This window comes from Amphibalanus amphitrite, unplaced genomic scaffold (assembly GCF_019059575.1).
Source record: "Amphibalanus amphitrite isolate SeventyFive unplaced genomic scaffold, NRLGWU_Aamphi_draft 000643F_arrow, whole genome shotgun sequence".
NCBI lineage: Eukaryota > Metazoa > Arthropoda > Thecostraca > Balanomorpha > Balanidae > Amphibalanus > Amphibalanus amphitrite.
In genome coordinates this window covers 157,892-179,298 of record NW_024882137.1, presented here as the reverse complement: position 1 = coordinate 179,298, position 21,407 = coordinate 157,892, and the positions used below count along the sequence as shown (strand labels likewise).

The 21,407-nt window shown below is 56.0% G+C and overlaps 1 protein-coding gene across 50 annotated transcripts in view; it reads left to right on the top strand.

Moving 5' to 3' along the window:
• LOC122363852 (myosin heavy chain, muscle-like) overlaps positions 1-21,407 on the top strand; it is an 88,452-nt gene that overhangs the window by 59,521 nt on the left and 7,524 nt on the right. For 34 of the 50 annotated variants that reach the window (XM_043333625.1, XM_043333618.1, XM_043333621.1 and 31 more), the window contains 21 exons: positions 4,042-4,178; positions 4,474-4,600; positions 4,780-4,989; positions 5,439-5,678; positions 5,976-6,249; positions 6,443-6,585; positions 7,007-7,132; positions 7,734-7,837; positions 8,143-8,221; positions 8,616-8,759; positions 9,208-9,375; positions 11,678-11,784; positions 14,222-14,429; positions 15,650-15,826; positions 16,474-16,614; positions 17,183-17,271; positions 17,579-17,780; positions 18,032-18,172; positions 19,037-19,224; positions 19,814-19,904; positions 20,646-20,822. In XM_043333625.1, the coding sequence (XP_043189560.1) occupies positions 4,042-4,178; positions 4,474-4,600; positions 4,780-4,989; positions 5,439-5,678; positions 5,976-6,249; positions 6,443-6,585; positions 7,007-7,132; positions 7,734-7,837; positions 8,143-8,221; positions 8,616-8,759; positions 9,208-9,375; positions 11,678-11,784; positions 14,222-14,429; positions 15,650-15,826; positions 16,474-16,614; positions 17,183-17,271; positions 17,579-17,780; positions 18,032-18,172; positions 19,037-19,224; positions 19,814-19,904; positions 20,646-20,822 (3,273 nt within the window). Of the gene's footprint in view, positions 1-333; positions 449-1,996; positions 2,115-4,041; positions 4,179-4,473; positions 4,601-4,779; positions 4,990-5,438; positions 5,679-5,975; positions 6,250-6,442; positions 6,586-7,006; positions 7,133-7,733; positions 7,838-8,142; positions 8,222-8,615; positions 8,760-9,207; positions 9,376-11,677; positions 11,785-14,221; positions 14,430-15,649; positions 15,827-16,473; positions 16,615-17,182; positions 17,272-17,578; positions 17,781-18,031; positions 18,173-19,036; positions 19,225-19,813; positions 19,905-20,645; positions 20,823-21,407 lie in introns of all 50 variants that reach the window. The other 16 variants (XM_043333608.1, XM_043333591.1, XM_043333605.1 and 13 more) reach the window with 2 other exon arrangements.

Sequence of the window (21,407 nt, the reverse complement as noted above, 5' to 3'; positions counted from 1 at the left end):
GCCGCTACCACCGGTACAGAGGCGCGGACACTCCTCCCTCGGACACTCAGAGTGAGCCTCCGCCGACACTGGGAGTGACCCTCCGCCCCGGCTGACTCTGGGAGTGACCCTCCGCCCCGGCTGCCACCAGTTACACGACCCCCGGACACTCAGAGTGAGCCTCCGCCGCCACTGGGAGTGACCCTCCGCCCCGGACACTCAGAGTGAGCCTCCGCCGCCACTGGGAGTGACCCTCCGCCCCGGCTGCCACCAGCGTCCGTTCCCGCGGCGCCTGGTCGTAGTAGTGAGCCTCCGCCGCCACTGGGAGTGACCCTCCACCCCGGCTGCCACCAGCTACACGATCCTGTGCCCCAAGAAGACCAAGAACAAGGAGGAAAAGGAGTCGGCCGAGATTATCATGGAGGAAATCGAGATGAACACGGAGATGTTCCGCTTTGGACACACAAAGGCACGCTCAGCGCCCCGCCGAGACGGTCTCGCCGGCGGCGGCAGTCCGGTCCGGTCCACTAGTAGACGTCCGTCACAGATAGATGGCTGCCAAATAGTCGGACCATTGCCCGTGGACCAGTCCGCCGACAGTAGATCTCAGTGTTGCAACTAGATGTCCGTCACAGTTAGATGTCCGATAGATTTAGATATCCATCAACGTAAGATGTCCGATAGAATTAGACGTCCGTAACAGTTAGACGTCCGAAAGGATTAGACGTCCGTAAGAGTTGACGTCCGTAACAGTTAGACGTCCATAAGAGTTAGACGTTTTCGAGATAGACGTCCGTCGCAGTTACAGTCCTCCGACAGTAGATATCCGTCACAGAGGCTAGCTGACCCCGCAGTCCAGTCCGCTAACATTAGATGTCCGTTCTATGTAGAATCAGTGCACGCGGTGCTTCTGAGCTCCTGAGAAGGCAGCGCTGTTCGCAGTGACACTGACGGCCTAGTCCGACCAGAGACAGCGAGATGGTCAGACCAGCGGATCAGTAGGGGTTTGGCGTCTGCTACGTTAGCCGGTCCGTCGTTAAGCAAAGTCTGGTCCGGTCTCCGAGTGAAGTCGGGCCCGTTCTTTAGGTATCGTCCCCGATGTATGTAGTAAACAGTCGTGTCGGACCGCTGTAACACGGTGCACAAAGCGGCTGCGGTCCCCGGGGACCCGTGTTGAGGAGCGCCGCGGCAGCATGCTCAGTGGCCCGTCCGTGCGGCTGATGGTCCCCGGTGACCCGTGTTGAGGAGCGCCGCGGCAGCATGCCCAGTGGCCCGTCCGTGCGTCCGATGGACGCGCCCGCCCCCGAGCCGGGCGGCGGCCTCCCTCGCGGTCTGTGTGTGCTGGGCTGTCTCCCGGGCTGTCCCCCGCCCCCGAGCCGGGCGGCGGCCTCCCTCGCGGTCTGTGTGTGCTGGGCTGTCTCCCGGGCTGTCCCCCGCCCCCGAGCCGGGCGGCGGCCTCCCTCGCGGTCTGTGTGTGCTGGGCTGTCTCCCGGGCTGTCCCCCGCCCCCCCAGCCGGGCGGCGGCGTCCCTCGCGGTCTGTGTGTGCTGGGCTGTCTCCCGGGCTGTCCCCCGCCCCCGAGCCGGGCGGTGCGGCGGCGTCCCTCGCGGTCTGTGTGTGCTGGGCTGTCTCCCGGGCTGTCCCCCGCCCCCCGAGCCGGGCGGCGGCGTCCCTCGCGGTCTGTGTGTGCTGGGCTATCTCCCGGCGGCATGTGTTCGTCTGCCGTTTGTGTCCCCCCCGTGCAAAAGCCCTCTGCAGCGGAGCAGTCCCCGTGTGCCCCTCTGTCAGCATCACACCCGCATGACCCCGAGACCTGTGACGTCACCTCCGCAGTACGGGCGGCCCTCCCCAGCTGACGTCCCCATGTGACGTCAGCCGTGCCGTGTCACCTCGTCTCCGGAGCTCTGCCATCCGACACTGGCCGCCGGAGACCGAGGGACCCAGCATGTTGTACAGTACTGCCTGCTCTCCTGTCCATGTGACGTCACAGTGACGTGCTGTGTGACGTCACCGTGCAGTTACCGGATCCTGGACCCGAAGAAAGTCACGGACGAGTCGGACCCGCGTGACGACTGCGAGCACATCATGACGGATCTGCCGCAGTTCGACAACATGTACCAGTTCGGACATACCAAGGTACCGCAGTCCGCAGTAGACACACCAAGATACCGCAGTACATGTACCAGTTCGGACATACCAAGGTACCGCAGCACATGTACCACTACGGACACGCCAAGGTGCTCTGTGCAGAGGGGCCACTCCTCGAGAGCATTACTGAAAAATCACTGTTCTCACTTGTTTTCACTGAGGATCATGGATCATTGACGGTTGGTGTACATACGCGGCACCTGGAACAGTAGCACTTCAGCAAGCCTCAGCGGGACTTCAGCTAGGTCTTACCAAGGCTTTATCAAGGCTGTACAGTGCAATGCCTGCCCCTGGGCTGCCCAGGGCTTGACCGGGGTTTTACCAGTGATTTGGCAGAGCTTTAACAGAGCCTTACCGGTGCTTCGCAAGGCTTCATCTAGGCTCTGGCACGACTTCGCCAAAGCTTTTACTTAGCAGGGCCGCACGACGGCTTCAGCCGGGCTTCGAGAGGACATTATGAGCGTCTAGCAGTCCTTTTGGGGCTCACTGCTAGCAATCACACAAGTAAATTATAGTTCAATGCGGAGACATCCACAGCAGTTCAAATCTTGTAAGCTGTAATTAATAGACAGTCGAACCTAATGTCGGCAGCTTCTGATCATGGTTCCAGCAGCATGTCGGAAAAACCACTCGCTCCGACCTGCCTCTATGCTCTGTCTGGCCGCTTCACTCTCACGGTCCCTGTGGCAGTCGGTTTGCGCCAGACGCCAGACTTTCCCTTGCGCTCTGCACTGCATGCCTCCCTTCTCGCTGAAGTGAATGGCTGGGACTTCCAGCGACTACCTCGGCCTTCGTGTCAGCATGGCCCCGCGTGCAGCATGATCAGCAGACAACGCCCTGCCGCAGCTGTCGTACTGCCCTCGGCGCCAGCAGCCAGCAGGCGTCACCACGCCTGGTATCGGGACTCCCGAACGCCAAAACAAGATGACGTCCGCGTACCTCGGCACCCGTAGTCATTGCCATGACGACTGAGAGCGTCCCGCAGCCGTTGCCCTGGTTACCGAATGATGCGCCCGGCCGCGGTCACTGCCGATCTGGGTGTGGGGGGTGGGGGTCGGGGGGGGGGGGGGTGGGTGGGGGGCGGCTGCCGTACACCGGCGGTCCGCTCCAACGCCTCAAAGGGCAGCGGCGTCTCCTCAGGGCATGGAAGACTGTCCAGACGACCGCAGGAATAGCCATGTTTTTGTTGGAATAGCCATCGCAAAATACCTGAATTCAAATTTACAAGGGCATTCATTCGATCGTTTTTGACTTCTAGTAAAACATTGACTCTGCTAAAATGAACTAGCATATACCTTAAGAGACCGGTTGTCAGTCACTGATGTAATGCTCGAATTCCGCACTGTAGGTAAAGATAGGTAGGTATTCCTTACGGGACCTGCCGCTGATAGAACGATGGTTTGGAAAAATGCCCAGACGCAGCGATGCTGTGTTTGTGGGTAGGTGTACCAAAATGTGAGGCAAAGTATCCTCAATGTCGAAAATGAAACAGCCACGCTACACAAAATCGGCTCACTGTATCACGAGGATCGCCACCAGCGGCCGCCCATTGCTCCCGCTCCCGAGCCCCGGACCAACCACGCTCCTGATCCTCGCCGAGCCGCACTAACATACCCTTCGTGCTGCCGAGGTAAGTGAGGCTGCATGGCGAGCTGTAGGTACTCGCAATCAATAATACCAATGCTGCACATGTGTGCTAGTTCATCTCAACGCTCCACCATTTTCATTACCGTAAGATAGTTCTCAGGAATTGCAGCGTCATAAATAATCGCAATGTTTGGAAAACCGGCTTCCGTAATTATCTTGCAGTTCCTACAGATAATGCCTTGGATGTGGTCAGCAATGCAGAATCTGCGGTAGTGCTGCGCGCCCGCGCACCCGGTCCCCGGTGCCCTCTGACCGGCCGCCGCTGCAGGTCTTCTTCCGCGCTGGAGTCCTCGGCCAGATGGAGGAGCTGCGAGACGAGCGGCTCTCAAAGATCTTCAGCTGGCTCCAGTCGTGGGTGCGCGGCTACTTCACCAGGAAGGAGTTCAAGAAGCTGCAGAAGCAGAGGTGGGCGGGCTGTCGGCACCGAGCCGAGTCGTATAGTCATTAGAGAGGGGACGACAGGGTCTGCAGAAATATATCTGGGACGGGCTGTCCTCCCCGGGTGGAGTCCTGTAGTAATTGGAGAAGGGCGGTAGTGCCGGCAGAAGCAGATGCGGGGCGGGCTGCCGGCTGACCGGCCGGCCGCCATGGGACTCGGCTCCGCAGTGGTGGGGAGGGGTAGCAGCACTGCAGAAGCAGAGACCTGTGAGGGAATGTCTGTGCGTTGATGCTGTTCTGATTGCGGCTCCACGGTCGGCAGGCTGGCGCTCCAGGTGGTTCAGCGCAACCTGCGCAAGTACATGCAGCTGCGCAACTGGATGTGGTTCAAGCTGTGGCAGAAGATCAAGCCCATGCTCAACGTCACACGCATCGAGGACGAGATGCGCGTGAGTGGACGGATCCGTGGGTCGCGAGCCGACCAAGCGGACCATGCCATACCAAACTCGGGGTGTAGTGCGACGTTAATTAAGTAAATACTTTGACTGTGCGGTGAACTGCGACTGAGTGCGTATGACCACGCCGGTATGACTGCTTCTGACCGTGCCCGTATGACCGTGCCCGGCAGGCGCTCGAGGCCAAGGCCGAGAAGGCGCTCTCGGCCATCGAGAAGGAGGAGAAGCTGCGGAAGCAGCTGGACGACCAGAACGCCCGGCTGACTAAGGAGCGCGACGAGCTGCTGTCCGCCCTCGACGAGGAGAAGGGCAGCATCAGCGACTACCACGCCAAGCAGCAGAAGCTGCAGGCGCAGAAGAAGCAGCTGGAGAAGCAGCTGCAGGTGCGTGCCTGAGGTGGCGGCGGGGACTGGCCGGGGAGCGGACAGCGGCCAGGAGTCACAACCTCCGGCAGGAGCGTGTTATAGTTTTTCTCATTTGTCCTTGAACTGTTGTCTCTGTCAGGGTAAGAGTATAGAAGCCGGAGTGCTTACAAAATGTTTTGTTTTATACCGCAACGCAGCAGCGAAAAAGATAAAGTATTAGCCAGCTTACCATGCTGATTGTTGATGCGTTATATTTACAGGCTACCGAAATTTACGCTGATATTCCTAAAAAAATATGACGGCTTGTATGAAGTTACTGACACTACCATGTGAACTGCCCCGTAGCCTCACCATGTGACCTGATTTTGCGCTTCCCGCGCCCCTGTGGCCTAGCAACCTGACCTTGCTCCCCCTATGTCCCCAAGAGACCGAGTGACCTGACGCTGCGCCCCTTGTGTACCCCACAGGAGACCCAGGACCGCCTCTCCGAGGAAGAGGAGGCCCGCGAGGCGCTGAACCAGGCCAAGAAGAAGCTGGACCAGGAGATGAGCCGAATCAAGAAGGAGCTGGAGGACTACGAGCTGACCATCCAGAAGGCGGAGCAGGACAAGGCCACCAAGGACCACCAGATCCGCAACCTGCAGGACGAGGTGGCCCACCAGCAGGAGCTCATCGCAAAACTCAACAAGGAGAAGAAGCAGCTCCAGGTGCGTTTCAGGGGACAGTGCCGAGTGGGACCACGGTGCCGATTAGAACACTCGGCACTGAGCGCAGAGACGGTCCTGCGAGAAGCAGTCACAAGGGACAGAGGGTGGTTGGAAAGCCAACGGGCTGATGCAAACGGTGGCCATTGCCACGTCAGAATGAAAAACGTGCTGCTTGTTTAAAATAGGTCAGGCCTTAACCTGTCACCATATGTGTCACCGTTCGTACTCCACGACCAAGGCCTCTAGCGCGGCTGTCACCGGTGCGACCCCTGACCGGCGGTCCGTGCTCTCCCACAGGAGAACCAGCAGAAGACCTCGGAGGACCTGCAATGCCAGGAGGACCGCGTCAACCACCTGAACAAGGTGAAGGCCAAGCTGGAGCGCTCGCTGGACGAGCTGGAGGACTCGGTGGAGCGCGAGAAGAAGCTGCGCGCCGACGTTGAGAAGAACAAGCGGAAGGTCGAGGGCGACCTGAAGCTGACCCAGGAGGCTGTGGCCGACCTGGAGCGCAACAAAAAAGAACTCGAGCAGACCATCGCGCGCAAGGACAAGGAGATCGCCTCGCTGTCCGGTGAGTGCGGACGGCCAGGGGCGGCCGCGGCATGTGCATTGACGCGGTGAAATAAATAGCCTCTGTAAGACCAGAAACACATTGCGGTCCACGAGTGTGACGTCGCCGTTCTAGCAGCTGATGTCGCTGTCTGATGCCATTTTGACGTCACGGTGTGGCCCTCTGATGTTGCTGACTCTGACGTCCCGTGCAGCCAAGCTGGAGGACGAGCAGGCGCTGGTCAACAAGCTGCAGAAGCAGATCAAGGAGCTGCAGGCGCGCATCGAGGAGCTCGAGGAAGAGCTGGAGGCCGAGCGGCACGCGCGCGCCAAGGCCGAGAAGCAGCGCTCCGACCTGGTCAGTGGCGGGGAGCGGTCACGGGACGACGAGCTGGCCTGGGGAACGTGGGGACTCGGCTCAGTACTGAATCAGCTCAGTAGAGCAAAACACCGATTCTGAAGGGTAGGCCAAGATATTGCTGATACTTCGACGAATGTGTGTGCTTTTTTTGGCAAACTGAGCACTAAATACTTTCGTAACACTATTTTAGGGTAGTCGGACAGGGGTTTGTGCGTCCTCACAATCAGTGTAATTTCCGAACCATCATCGCATTGCTGAGACTGCGCCTTCTCTTTCTCCGATGAGTCAACGTGCCTTCTCTAGCCCTTTTGACACCACTTTGTCATCGCAGTCGGCAGCCGCGAGCTGGAGGCTCTCGGCGAGCCGCTGCTGTTGCTGTTGTTGTTGCCTCTAACGCCACTGGGTGCTTGGTCGACAGGCCCGCGAGCTGGAGGAGCTCGGCGAGCGACTGGACGAGGCCGGCGGCGCCACCGCCGCCCAGATCGAGCTCAACAAGAAACGGGAGGCCGAGCTGGCCAAGCTGCGCAGGGACATCGAGGAACAGGTGAGTGAGTGAGTCAGTGAGTGAGTGAGTGAGTGAGTGAGTGAGTGAGTGAGTGAGTGAGTGAGTGAGTGAGTGAGTGAGTGAGTGAGTGAGTGAGTGAGTGAGTGAGTGAGTGAGTGAGTGAGTGAGTGAGTGAGTGAGTGAGAGAGAGACACAGAGAATAGAGAGAGAGGAGAGAGCGAGAGACTAAGAGACATCGAGGGATAAGTGTGGCACACGCAGAGACATCAGGACATCGAAAACTTGGTTCGGTGCCAATCCTGCAGTCTGAAACATGCAGAAGTGGCACCGAATCAAGTGACCAGTATACCTTGGCACAGGTGGTCTATGCAGGTTAAAAATTCAGGCAGGTGGTTGTAACCAATACTGAAGACTGGTCCTCCTAGAGAATTGAGGAGCGACTTTCCTTCTTTTGTAGGATCGCCATATACATATGTACCACCGGCTGACGAGCCTATATCATGCGTTCTCAGCCGCACTTGGGCCACAGACTCGCCGCATGCCCTGAGTTGCCACTGCCCCTTAGTGACGGCACGCTGACGTCACACTGACGTCCTCAGCTGACGGCATACTGACGTCATTCACTGACGCTCGTTCGCAGAACATTCAGAACGAGTCGGCGCTGGCGGGAATGCGCCGACGCCACAACGATGCCGTGAACGAGATGTCCGACCAGATCGACCAGCTCAACAAGATGAAAGCCAAGTGAGTGACCGACAGGTTACGTCTTCATGCAGTTTGTGAGTCCTATAATCATTGGGTGACTCACTAATGTGTCGATAGGGGTTCGATTATTAAAATTACAATCGTCTTTCGCTGTTCGCTGCTCATTTAGATTCACTTCTACTGTGCGTACAATTTACTTTTGGAAATCATTTCCATGATCCACCTGGCTCTCACGTGGCAGGACTCCCCAGTCTCTCTGGCACGTTTCTCCGCCCTTACCGGCGAGTTTTTCCGCCCTGACCGTCGCGTTTTTCCGCCCTGACCGTCGCGTTTCTCGCCGTCAGGGCCGAGAAGGACCGCGAGGCCTCGGCCGCAGAGGTGATGGACCTCCGCTCCGGGCTGGATTTCGCCACGACCGAGAAGGTGGGCTCCTCGGGAGGGGCGTGGGCAACTCCGGAAGGGTAGGCAGCTCCCACAGGGAGGTGGGCACCTCCGGAAGGAAAGTGGGCTCCTCTGGAACGGAGGCTACTCTGTGAGGAGATAGGCTCCTTTGAAATGGAAGGTTTGCTACTCCAGGAGGGAGGGCGCTCTGCTCTGGGATTACAGAGCAGAGCAGAGTGATTCGATGGCTTTTAATTTTTGCCACGCAGTATGTGTATTGTGTATTTCATAAAAAGCAGTCTTTAAACAGTATGTGCGCCTTTAAATCTCACTATCCCGCTTGTTTTCGCCGTGCGCCACTTCTGATGTCAGTTGATGCTAGTTTGTGCCCCGGCTGACGTCCTCTGACGTGTTCGTGTCCCCCTGGTGGCGTCAGTCGGCCGCCGAGAAGGCCAACCGTGTGCTGGAGCAGCAGACGGCCGAGGCGTCCGCCAAACTGGACGAGGCCAACCGAGCGCTCAACGACTTCGAGGCCGCCAAAAAGAAACTGGCCATGGAGAACGCCGACTACACCCGACAGGTGCGTACCTACTTGATGCGCTCGCGTGCGAGGCAGAATGACACACAGGTGCCGCTGCTCTATGTCAGGGCGACAGACTCTCTTCTGGAAAAGGATAATCAGCGCGCAGTCTTAACACTTTTTAAACTGACACATTTGAGGGCCCCACGCTGGACGCCGTATTAGATGCATTCTTAATGTTTCAAAAGTGGAGTAAACACTCTCTGGCGTCTCAGTCGAACGGTTCACTTAAGTTTATTTCTTCAAAATAAGACAATGTATAATAAGTAAAAAGTGTATACTTCTTGTTCACGATGCATGACAAACTTTTATATGCATCATCTCGTCTGGCTTTCGTCAATTAGTTGCTGTTGCTGCTAGCTCGCCTGTTTTTTTTTCTTCACATTTTGGGATTACTCTTTCCCTGCACTGATTTTTCTGCGTCTGTGTGTTGTGTGCGTGTCTGCAGTTGGAGGAGGCCGAACAGAACATTGCGCAGCTCTCCAAGATGAAGGTGTCACTGACCACACAGCTCGAGGACACCCGCAAAATGGCCGACGAGGAGTCGCGCGAGAAGTCTGGAATTCTGGGCAAATACCGCGCGCTGGAGCACGAGATGGACTGCCTGCGGGAACAGGTGGGAAGCGACAGGGGACAGGCGGGAAAAGTGGCGACAGGCTAGATGGGCGCAGGCCCATGTCACTCCACTTTTGATGACATCATATGGGGGCCTCAGGACAATAATGACGCGGCGCGCCACAATCGCTTCAAAGCTACTTGCCAACAGTTGCCATTTTTGAAAATATTATTTTGAAATAAAGTTCCAAGTAATAAAAATATTGTAATAAAGTTGTTGAATAATTCCATACCATATCTAAAAACTTACTGAAAAATGATTTATTCATAGTAAAAATATAAGCTCGATGCGTTTTTACGTTGCTTTCCTTCAACTGCAGAGGGTTTTTAAATCGTCTATATCTTCAAAACCGGCCATTTCTTAGCATATTGCTGCTCTTTTTTATCGCTAGAAAATTAGTTGGACTTTCCAATGACATCAATGGTTGAGCGATATGTGTAGAGTGTCACCAACAATCTTCAAATGAAGTTAGTCATTTTTACGTTGTAAAGGAATGGAGTACCCCTATCGAGCATCAGGGGTGACGTCACTCAGGATCTGTCTCTGATTGGTCGGCGGGAGAGTGACTGTACCTTCTATAGATGGCCTTGGATGGGCGCATCGGGTCATCGTGGAATGCCCATGACAGCCAGTATCATCAGAGGTCACATGTAGCCGCCGCAGTCATCGGCCCTGGTAGCGTAGTTGGTGTTTCCATCATCCCGGTGGTCGGGAAGTTTTGAGTTCGATACGATTCCTCATGGCGCCGCCCGCACCCTCCGAGGGAGGCGCTGTCTCCAGCTGCGTCGCCAAGAGTGGGATGGGCTCTCGCTGCTTTCGCAGCCCCAGGGGGGGGGGGTAAAGAGACGAGTAGCAAGGGCTTTCCTGAAACTAGGAAACTGAAAACTAAATTTTCATCTTGCTTTGTTGCATATGTTCGTCAAAAGGAATTTGAAAAGTCTACGTATGGACATTTTCGAAGATTTTGGACGACATCAAACCATTTTTAAACTAACTGACTTGAAAGCAATTTATTATATATATGGTCCATGCTTGCATGACACACACACCTTACGGTTTTTGAAAATTTCGAAAAATATCGATTTTTATACCATTTTCTATACATTTGCTTTTTTGAGAATTTTCCGGTCCAAACTTCAACGTTTGGGAAATTTGTGATAGCTATTTTGTATAACTCAACATTCAACGTCCTATCATAATTTAAAATTTGAAATTGCTTATCAAATGACAGGGAAGTGGCTGTTTGAATATTGACCTTATTTTGGCTCGAAAATTGCGTATAGTGACGTCATAAAACTGTCATTTTTCCAAAGTTTCCCGACAGATTTCGCCGAAAGTTTGAGAGCATGTGTCAAATTGATGCAAAAGAAGGCACTGAAACTATCGTGTCGATAGCATACGCGGCTCATGAGTTAACGCAAAAATCCGGGAGGGGGCAATATTTGCCCCCCCCCCAGGGCCACATGGGTTTAACATTAATTAGGAAGACAGTCATGAAAGCCAAGTGAGATAGCTGTTGCAGGGTTGGGTGTTTCCTAAGGTAGTTTTTGTGCTTGGTCAAGTAGCTGATGTCATTGCGGATCACAGGGACTATCCCACCTTTAACATGGGGTTTGAGTTGAGATAGCCAAGTTTGCGGCGAGGTTCAGAAACCACTATCTATCTAGGTTGCAACCCCCGCGGCCTCTTGGTGTTGAAGAAATTCGTTCCCTTCATTTGAAAATGGGCCTTGTGCAAGGCCTTATCTTCAACATGGAGCGACCGTTAGTGTGACGTCACCTCGTTTAGTCATTCTGATTTAAATGGGTTTGTTCGTTGAAAAATCGCTTAAAACTTGGTCTGAACTTTGTTGTGGTGCCTACAGAGTAAAAAGAATCAGCTTTATGACAGTAATGTGGCCTGGGGAAGGAGGTAATTTTGGGCTGTGACGTCACATATTTGAAAGTTTGTGTTTGGAATATGGGAAGCCTAAGATGTTTCATGAAATAAAAATGCCAGAACCGTGTTCCTGGTCATCCAATCTATAAAGTCGGGCACAATTTAACTGGTTTTAACAACATTTTAGAAGGTGGGATAGTCCCTTTAAGATTTTTCTTTTTTAAATAGATGGGTTGGTAAGCTGAATGTGAGAACAACTGGGAATATATGAGAACAATGATATGGTGCCACTATGGTTTAGCGTTCAAGTATATGCATAACGCAACTGAGAAAAGGCTAAGAACTTCCCAATATGTTGTTAATTCGATTCAAGTGAGGCTGCAGCTTGACGTCATAGGTAACGTGTCTGTGTGTGACGTCACAGGTGGAGGAAGAGGCGGAGCATAAGGCCGAGCTACAGCGACAGCTCAGCAAAATCAACGCCGAGGCGCAGATGTGGAAGCAGAAGTACGAGCAGGACGGCCTGGCCCGGTGAGTGACGCCATCAGTGGCTGGCGTCACCAATAAGTGACGTCACTATCGGCCAATGAAAGGGATAAGCAGGGATAGTCTCAGTTCCTGAGTGGATCTCGCCATGACAGCCAACGGTGCTATTGTTATTTCAGATGCATACTCGCTATTTGCTGTCAATTTACACCTTTAAAACCCTATTCCGGGCGGAGGGGGGGGGGGGTTTAAGGCCCCCTCTTCAGGTTTTTCTTGTGCCATTGCCAAACGCCGCAAGACTGAAAGCTCATACTCGGTGACTTTTTCTGAACATTCATTGCGCACATTTTGACAAAAAGAGTTACCGGTCAGGGCAGGTCAGGTCACCAGAGGCGGTTTGTTGACCCCACCTCAGAAAAGTTTGCAATCACGCCAGAGCTAGAGTTTTTGACTTATCAATTTGTTCTCTTCAGGTTTTAGTTAGGGTACCAATATCTGCAATTTGCATATCTCAGAATTTTCATATCTGTGACCTGAGGTCAGGCCAGACTCGTGACCTTTACATTGCAAGCCTATGGAAAAAATATTTGAAATGCCTCCTACTTCGTGTAAACGAGTCAAAACCACTCAATTCTTTCAGTATTATGGAAGATTATCTCATCGGTGATGATCCTGGTGCCGCTTATTGACAGGGGCACCGGGAAAGGTCATCTGAGGTCATGTGACGTCATAAATCGTTTTCTGTCAATAAATCACGACATGATGGTGCTTAACCCGCGCCCTGCTGGGGGGGTGTTTGAACACCCCCCTTGTGGTTTTTCGCGAATATCTCAAAAACGGCGGCGCGGAGCGCCGCCGTTTTTGGTACACCTTATCATACATCAATTCTACACATGTTGTGAAAATTTCAGACCAAGGTCATTCAAGGTCAGGTCACCAGGTCACTTGAAGTGACCTCACCTCATAAAAACTTTCAATGTCTGTCATAGCTACATCCAGTGACCGATCGCTTTGAAACTTTCAGCGATTGCTAAGAGCAATAGCATGTACAAAATTTATATCTCAGAATTTTGATATCGATGACCTAAGGTCAGGTCAATTTTGCGACCTCCCCATTATAAGTCAATGGGAGAAAATTGAAATGCGCCTCTTTTGGATGATTGACATTATAAACACTCCCAAACACCGAATTACAAGTGGTTTAGACACACTGAACTTGAAAATGGTGTCCGTGACCCTTGTTTATGCCCTGAGGTCATCTTAGGTCACGAATGGTATCTAACAGTTTTTCGCAAATAACTTTTGATAGAGGCATGCTAGAGCGATGAAAACGCCTTAGATGTGTTCAGCTTGACGATACGGATCGACTGATATGCAACATGACCCTTTCCGGTCAGGTCATGACCTTGACCTGAGGTCAAATTTTCAAGTTGACCTTTCAAGGTCAAGTTATAGTTCATTCGATGCGTCTTGACGAGAGGAACACGATGCCGGTAAAAGTAAGCTCGTACAAGGCTTGGGTCAAAAGTTATTGCAGAAAAACTGTTTTCGAAAAAAATCGGTTATTTTTGCAGTTTTTGCCCCCTGCAGGCAAAACCGTTGACGTTAGGTCAAATCTGAGGGAATTACTCAGAAAGGGCGTTAATAGGGCTATCGAATGCGCTTTTCCGCGGCGCTGTAGCTCTATTGGTTCCCGAGTTATGCGTTGGCTTCTTGGAAATTTTCGACATTCGACCTGGAAATCGGCGAAATTTTGCCTTCAATGACCTCTGGTGACCTGACCTTTGACCTGACCAAAAAATTGACCGAAGTGATTTCGTCATTATTTTTTACGCTCTTTCGAACGCCGCCTTCCGCGTATCGCTACGTGGCCCAGGAGCCGAGTTACAAGGGGGGTGTTCAAACACCCCCCCCCCCCAGCAGGGCGTGGAAATCCAGGACCCCCAGCAGGGCGCGGGTTAAGACTTGTAAGTGGTACCAAATTGCTCGCCTGGTCAAGGCGCGTCGTTTGGTATGCAGCATGACCATACCCCAGAACCTCATTAGTGAATGACCTGACCTTGACCTCAGGTCAAATTTCAAAGTGACCTGTGAAGGTCACCGCATGCTTATTTCGCATCGTCTCGACGAGAGCAACAAAAATGTATTACTTTTATGTCTCTATATTTCTTAGTTTAAAAAATAAAAGGTAAAGTAACTAATTCCAAAACATTTTATCGTTGATGACCTCTGGTGACCTCAATATTGACCTGACCCGAAAATGTTTTATATAGACGTTGTAGAACTTCAAACGACCTATCAAACGCCGTTTGCCGTTTGTCGCTGTAATGTGTAGTTTTTGAAATCTGAAGGGGGCTGAAAAGGCCCCCGCCAAGAATCAAACCTTTCAGAGCCCGCCCGGAATAGGGTTAACTGCGACTATTGTTTCGCCATTTCCGGTCGGCCATGTTGTGCTGACCGGTCGGCCATGTTGTGCTGACAGGGTGGAGGAGCTGGACGACCAGCGCAGCAAGCTGGCGCTGCGCCTCCAGGAGGCCGAGGAGCAGCTCGAGTCGCTCAACGCCAAGAACAGCCAGCTGGAGAAGCTGAAGCAGCGCCTGAGCGGCGAGCTCGAGGACATGCACATGGAGGTGGACCGGGCCCAGCAGCTGGCGCTGGCCATGGAGAAGAAGGCCCGCAACTTCGACAAGGTAGCCGGGGCCGGGACCGCTGTGACTGGGCGCCGCCGTTGGTGGAAGGGAGGGAAGCTGAGAGCGGGTGCCGCCAGAAGAGGAAGGCGGGGACTGCCGTCATTAGGGAGATGCGGTCGCGCTCTGTGCTGGCGCAGACTGAGGGATATGGGGACGCGCTCTGTGCTGGCGCAGACTGAGGGATATGGGGACGCGCTGTGTGCTGGCGCAGACTGAGGGATATGGGGACGCTCTGTGCTGGCGCAGACTGAGGGATATGGGGACGCGCTGTGTGCTGGCGCAGACTGAGGGATATGGGGACGCTGTGTGCTGGCGCAGACTGAGGGATATGGGGACGCTGTGTGCTGGCGCAGACTGAGGGATATGGAGCCGCGCTGGGTGCTGGCGCGGGCTGGGTGGTCAGAGGGCGTCAGCTAGGATGATAGGCCAGATCTGTCTGATACAGAAGGCGGAGCCATGTTAGAATCACGCGAGACCAGTCCCGAGATCTCACGCCGGTGAACACGTGTGGAGGATGAGGTCGATGACCACCACCCCGGGCCGACTGACGCCCCCGCTCCCTGGCGCGACTGATTCCTCCCCCCCCCCCGCTCCTCCTCCAGAGGCTCCAGGTGGTGGACGTCTCCCCTGGCCCGACTGATTCCTTACCCCCCCCCCCCTCTCCTCCTCCAGAGGCTCCAGGTGGTTGACGTCTCGCCTGGCCCGACTGATTCTTCCCCCCGCTCCTCCTCCAGACGCTCCAGGTGGTGGACGTCTCCCCTGGCCCGACTGATTCCTCCCCCCGCTCCTCCTCCAGACGCTCCAGGTGGTGGACGTCTCCCCTGGCCCGACTGATTCCTCCCCCGCTCCTCCTCCAGACGCTCCAGGTGGTGGACGTCTCTCCTGGCCCGACTGATTCCTCCCCCCGCTCCTCCTCCAGACGCTCGAGGTGGTGGACGTCTCCCTGGCCCGACTGATTCCTCCCCCGCTCCTCCTCCAGACGCTCGAGGTGGTGGACGTCTCCCTGGCCCGACTGATTCCTCCCCCGCTCCTCCTCCAGACGCTCCAGGTGGTGGACGTCTCCCTGGCCCGACTGATTCCTCCCCCCGCTCCTCCTCCAGACGCTCCAGGTGGTGGACGTCTCCCCTGGCCCGACTGACGCCTCCCCGCTCCTCCTCCAGACGCTCGAGGTGGTGGACGTCTCCCCTGGCCCGACTGACGCCTCCCCGCTCCTCCTCCAGGTGGTGGCTGAGTGGAAGCTGAAGGTGGAGGACCTCTCCACCGAGCTGGACGCCTCGCAGAAGGAGTGCCGCAACTACAGCACCGAGCTGTTCCGCGTCAAGGCCGCCTACGAGGAGTCGCAGGAGCAGCTCGACTCGATCCGCCGAGAGAACAAGAACCTCTCCGACGAGATTAAGGCGCGTGCGGCCGGGACTGGAGAGAGGGCCGTCTGTCCGCACCCTCCTACCGGCTGTCTTCGCAGTGCCGCTGCATTTTCCGCTCCTCTTCACCTCTTTTTACAAGCTTGTTTTCGCTATGGGACAGCTCTTTGTCTTTTCTATACTATTCTCCTGATGTGAAAAACATGAGGTACAGCCCACCGCTAAAGTAATGTGTGGTTTTACCAATCTCAACGGATGGCTTTGACCGACGATTTTTAAATGCGGACTGATTGAAAAGAAGACGTCAATAGATAAAGTTGTAGCTGCAAGGGTGAAGATACATGTAAGCTACATTAAAGTCTCGTAGCAGTCTGGCTGATCGTTCCTAGGCCTCAGAAGCAGAACATACCCATGACTGAAACCACACATTACTTCTGCTGTGGACTGTACCTTGAGTGCTAGCGGAAAGGTCGTCAACACACCGCTGCCAGCGGTGACCTCAGGTACCCCGTGTGGTCACACTGACCCCGCAGTCCGCTGCAGGACCTGATGGACCACATCAGATCCTGCACAGGACCCCGTGTGGCCACACTGACCCCGCAGTCCGCTGCAGGACCTGATGGACCAGATCAGCTCCTGCACAGGACCTTGTGTGACTCGCTGACGTGGTGTGTCCGCTGCAGGACCTGATGGACCAGATCGGCGAGGGCGGCCGCCACATCCACGAGGCAGAGAAGGCGCGGAAGCGGCTGGAGGTGGAGAAGGAGGAGCTGCAGTCGGCCCTGGAGGAGGCCGAGGCCGCCCTCGAACAGGAGGAAAACAAGGTGACCGCCCGACCTGACGCGACCTGACCTGACCCACCCGTCCCCGACTCAACACTTGGCGCAATGTACAAGTTACAACCACCGATAGTTCAACTTAGCACCACTGGTACCGTTACAGGATCGGTGTCTAACTCGTAATCGAAGTGTTCACTTATTCGACATATTGGTCCACGATATCTCGGAGCTTACAGGCCTCAGTCTGTCGGACTCACATAAAGCCATTGTAACAGGCTGGCACAGGTGCAGGTACAAGCACCAGCAGACGCGTCTTTGACTGTGTCAGGTCTCTCGCAGATAGGCAATGCTATGAACTTACTGCTGTTCCCGGAGTAGGTCAGCTGATGGTCCCCGGGCAGGTCAAGTGATGTTCCCGCAGAAGGTCAGGTGATGTTCCCGGAGAAGGTCAGGTGATGCTCCCGGGGTAGGTTTGGTGATGCTCCCGGGGTAGGTTTGGTGATGCTCCCGGGGTAGGTCTGGTGATGCTCCCGGGGTAGGTCAGCTGATGGTCCCGGGGTAGGTCAGCTGATGGTCCCGGAGTAGATCGGCTGATGTCACTGCCCCGTTCCAGGTCCTGCGGGGTCAGCTGGAGCTGCAGCAGGTTCAGCAGGAGACCGAACGACGGGTGGCTGAAAAGGAGGAGGAGTTCGAAAACACACGGTAAGGGTGGGAGAGGCGGAATAAAACACAGGCTGAGCGTGGGGAGAGACGGGGCGAATGAAGGTGCCTGAAATGTTGCTTGACACTGTATTTGCTCTCCTTTCAAGCGGCTTCATTTGATAAAAAAAAAAATATATTCGGACGGCTGGAAAATCCCTCAGCCGATGACAGGGCAGTGTGTGCAGGCCAGGGCCAGATCGAAGGAGTAGCGCTCGCGGACTGCCCAGTGTTACCTGCACCTATATCTCTTTTGTTATCCCTCTGTTACATCTCTGTTACCCTCTGTTATCCCTCTGTTACCCCGCAGGAAGACGCACCAGCGCGCCCTGGACTCGATGCAGGCGTCGCTGGAGGCCGAGGCCAAGGGCCGCGCCGAGGCCATGCGCATGAAGAAGAAACTGGAGCAGGATATCAACGAGCTGGAGATCGCGCTGGACCAGGCCAACAAGGCCAACGCCGAGGCGCAGAAGACGATCCGGCGCTACCAGGCCGAGATCATCGAGCTGCAGGTCAGTGGCGATACCGAGATTATCCAGCTGGAGGTCAGTGGGGATACCGAGATTATCCAGCTGGAGGTCAGTGGCGATACCGAGATTATCCAGCTGGAGGTCAGCGCCGATACGAAACACGAGGCCGAGGCTGGTGTAAGGCAAACAGGCGAGGTACGCTGACGAAGTAGAATGACAGAGCCGTTGGCGGGTAGTGGGACGTGTGTCAGTCGCCGTGTTTGACTGTATGGTTTTTGTGTGTAACGCGACAGGCCCGTCTGGAGGAGGAGGTGCGCATGCGCGACGACCTGCGGGAACAGCTGGGCACCTCGGAGCGGCGCGGCAACGCGCTCAGCGGCGAGCTGGAGGAGAGCCGCACCCTGCTGGAGCAGGCCGATCGCGCCCGGCGCCAGGTGAGAAGAGCGAGAGAGAGAGAGAGAGAGAGAGAGAGAGAGAGAGAGAGAGAGAGAGAGAGAGAGAGAGAGAGAGGAGGTATGTAGGAGAGAGGGATGGTGGAGGAAGGGAGAGAGAGGGAGGGGGAGGGAGGAGAGCCGCACCCTGCTGGAGCAGGCCGATCGCGCCCGGCGCCAGGTGAGAAGAGTGGGAGGGAAGAGATGGAGAGGAATGAGCTACTTCTTCCTCGACAATGTCTATCTCCAAATTCTACAAGCTGAAGTGGATCTTGCAGATTACATTCGTTCTGAGACTGGGGTAGTGGGGTGGCCCCCTACCCCATCCTTCAGGCGGAGCTGTATGTGACAGTCTCTCCTTTCCCCCTCCCCAGGTGGAGCTGGTCCTGACGGATGGTCTCATATCCAGCTGTATCTGACCGTGTTTCCCCTTCCCCAGGCGGAGCTGTGTCTGACAGTATGAATCCTCCCCTGCAGGCGGAGCTGTGTCTGACAGTATGAATCCTCCCCTGCAGGCGGAGCTGTGTCTGACAGTATCCTCCCCTGCAGGCGGAGCTGTGTCTGACAGTATCCTCCCCTGCAGGCGGAGCTGTGTCTGACAGTATCCTCCCCTGCAGGCGGAGCTGTGTCTGACAGTATGAACCCTCCCCTGTAGGCGGAGCTGTGTCTGACAGTATCCTCCCCTGTAGGCGGAGCTGTGTCTGACAGTATCCTCCCCTGTAGGCGGAGCTGTGTCTGACAGTATCCTCCCCTGTAGGCGGAGCTGTGTCTGACAGTATGAACCCTCCCCTGTAGGCGGAGCTGTGTCTGACAGTATCCTCCCCTGCAGGCGGAGCTGTGTCTGACAGTATGAATCCTCCCCTGCAGGCGGAGCTGGACCTCACAGACGGCCAGGACCAGCTCTCCGAACTGCAGGCCAACTACACGGCCGCCACCCTGGCCAAGCGGAAGCTGGAGGGCGAGGTGCAGTCTCTGCACACCGACCTCGACGACATGCTCAACGAGGCAAAGAGCTCCGAGGAGAAGGCCAAGAAGGCCATGGTGGACGCCGCCAGGTGGGCTCCACAAATGTGGAAAATGTGGACGATGGCAGGCATGGTGGGTGGAGACAGGGAAACGTGGAGCGGGTGTCAGTGCAAAGGGCCGAACTGGATGGTATGTACAGTGGAGCGTTAGAGCGGGTCTATGATCAATAGGGATGAGCAGGGTTTCTGGACTCGGTTGTCTGGGGCAGAGAGCCATTGTTTGCGACACGGTCAGGCTGTTGGTAATTGTTTTAGCTGATGCCCTGTCTGTGACCAGCACCCACTGACTTGTATGTCCTGATTTACGTCACCCACTAGCATGTGTCTGTATCCTGTGTCCCGTCCGGTGACCTGTGCGCCTGTATCCGGTGTCCCGCTTGTCCTATATCCTGTGTCCCGCGTGTCCTGTGTCCCGCGTGTCCTGTGCCCCGTGGGTCCTGTGTCCCGTGTGTCCTGTGTCTCGCGTGTCCTGTGCCCCGTGGGTCCTGTGACTCCTGTGTCCCGCGTGTCCTGTGTCCCGCGTGTCCTGTGTCCCGTGTGTTATGTCTGTGAGCTGTGTCCCGTATCCTGTGGTCCGCGTTGTGCCGGGACCTGCATCTGTAACGGAGCCTGTCCGCAGGCTGGCTGACGAGCTGCGAGCCGAACAGGAGCACTCCCTCTCGCAGCTCAAACTCTGCAAGAGTCTGGAAGTGCAGATCAAGGACCTGCAGGTGAGTAGCGCTGGGCGGCGGCGGTGGAGCGGTCTGTGCGCGAGCCGGTCACCGGGCCGGGACTATATCGACCCACGCCGGGTCACCGGACAAGGGACTATATCGACCCACGCCGGGTCACCGGACAAGGGACTATAGCGACCCACGCCGGGTCACCGGACAAGGGACTATAGCGACCCACGCCGGGTCACCGGGCCGGGACTATAGCGACCCACGCCGGGTCACCGGGCCGGGACTATAGCGACCCACGCCGGGTCACCGGACAAGGGACTATAGCGACCCACGCCGGGTCACCGGACAAGGGACTATATCGACCCACGCCGGGTCACCGGACAAGGGACTATAGCGACCCACGCCGGGTCACCGGACAAGGGACTATATCGACCCACGCCGGGTCACCGGGGCGGGTGTGTTCCGACCTGAGCTGTCACTCCATTCATTTGAAGTTTGGAGCCGTGGCTGGAAAACATATCTTCTTGTTCGTTTTCTGAAGCCGGGTGAATGACTTGTCACGTCTAGCTCTCTTCATCAGCGAAAATTGTTCCAGCCATTTCGTGAGCTCACTTTAATTGAGCCACCAAATAAGGTCGTCTCTGCTCATCGCGTTCCCTCCACCCGTTTAAGATCGCCCTGAACTGTAACCCATGTCCTATCGTCTGCCCATGAGCCGCGCTGACCTACCCTCTGCCCACTGAGGACCCGCTGACCTGTCACCTGATCTGTGACCTCCGCCCTGCCCAGGCGCGCGTCGAGGACGCCGAGCAGAACGCCATCAAAGCGAGTCGCAAGATCATCGCCAAGCTGGAGGACCGGGTGCGGACTGTGGAGCAGGAGCTGGACAGCGAACAGCGCCGCCACAGCGAGGCCCAGAAGAACCTGCGCAAGACCGAGCGGCGCATCAAGGAGCTCAGCTTCCAGGTCAGAGAGGGCGGTGGCGGCCGGCGGGCAGGGAGGAGGGACCGAGGGAGGGGTCGGCGGCAGGGGCCTGTCTGACGGACGGCCGCCAGACTTCTCCACTGCTCAACAAATAGTGCAATGCTCCCGGACCCTGAGCGATGCAGCCCGTTTAATTTTCCACAGCTTTCTTGAGGAAGTGGCATCAATGATGTCAAGTTTGCGTCTGTGCGGTCTAGCGCGTCCGTTCGCACCGCTCTGACTGACGCGCGGCACTGAGCACCTGTGTTCCCTCCGAGCGACCCTCCCCTCCTGCCGCGGCACTGAGCCCCCTGTGTTCACTCCGAGTGACCCTCCCCCGCGCGGCACTGAGCCCCCTGTCTTCCCTCCGAGTGACCCTCCCCTCCTGCCGCGGCACTGAGCCCCTGTGTTCCCTCCGAGTGACCCTCCTGCCGCGCGGCACTGAGCCCCCTGTCTTCCCTCCGAGTGACCCTCCTCTCCTCCTGCGGCACTGAGCCCCTGTGCTCCCTCCGAGTGACCCTCCCCTCCTGCCGCGGCACTGAGCCCCCTGTCTTCCCTCCGAGCGACCCTCCCCCCGCGCGGCACTGA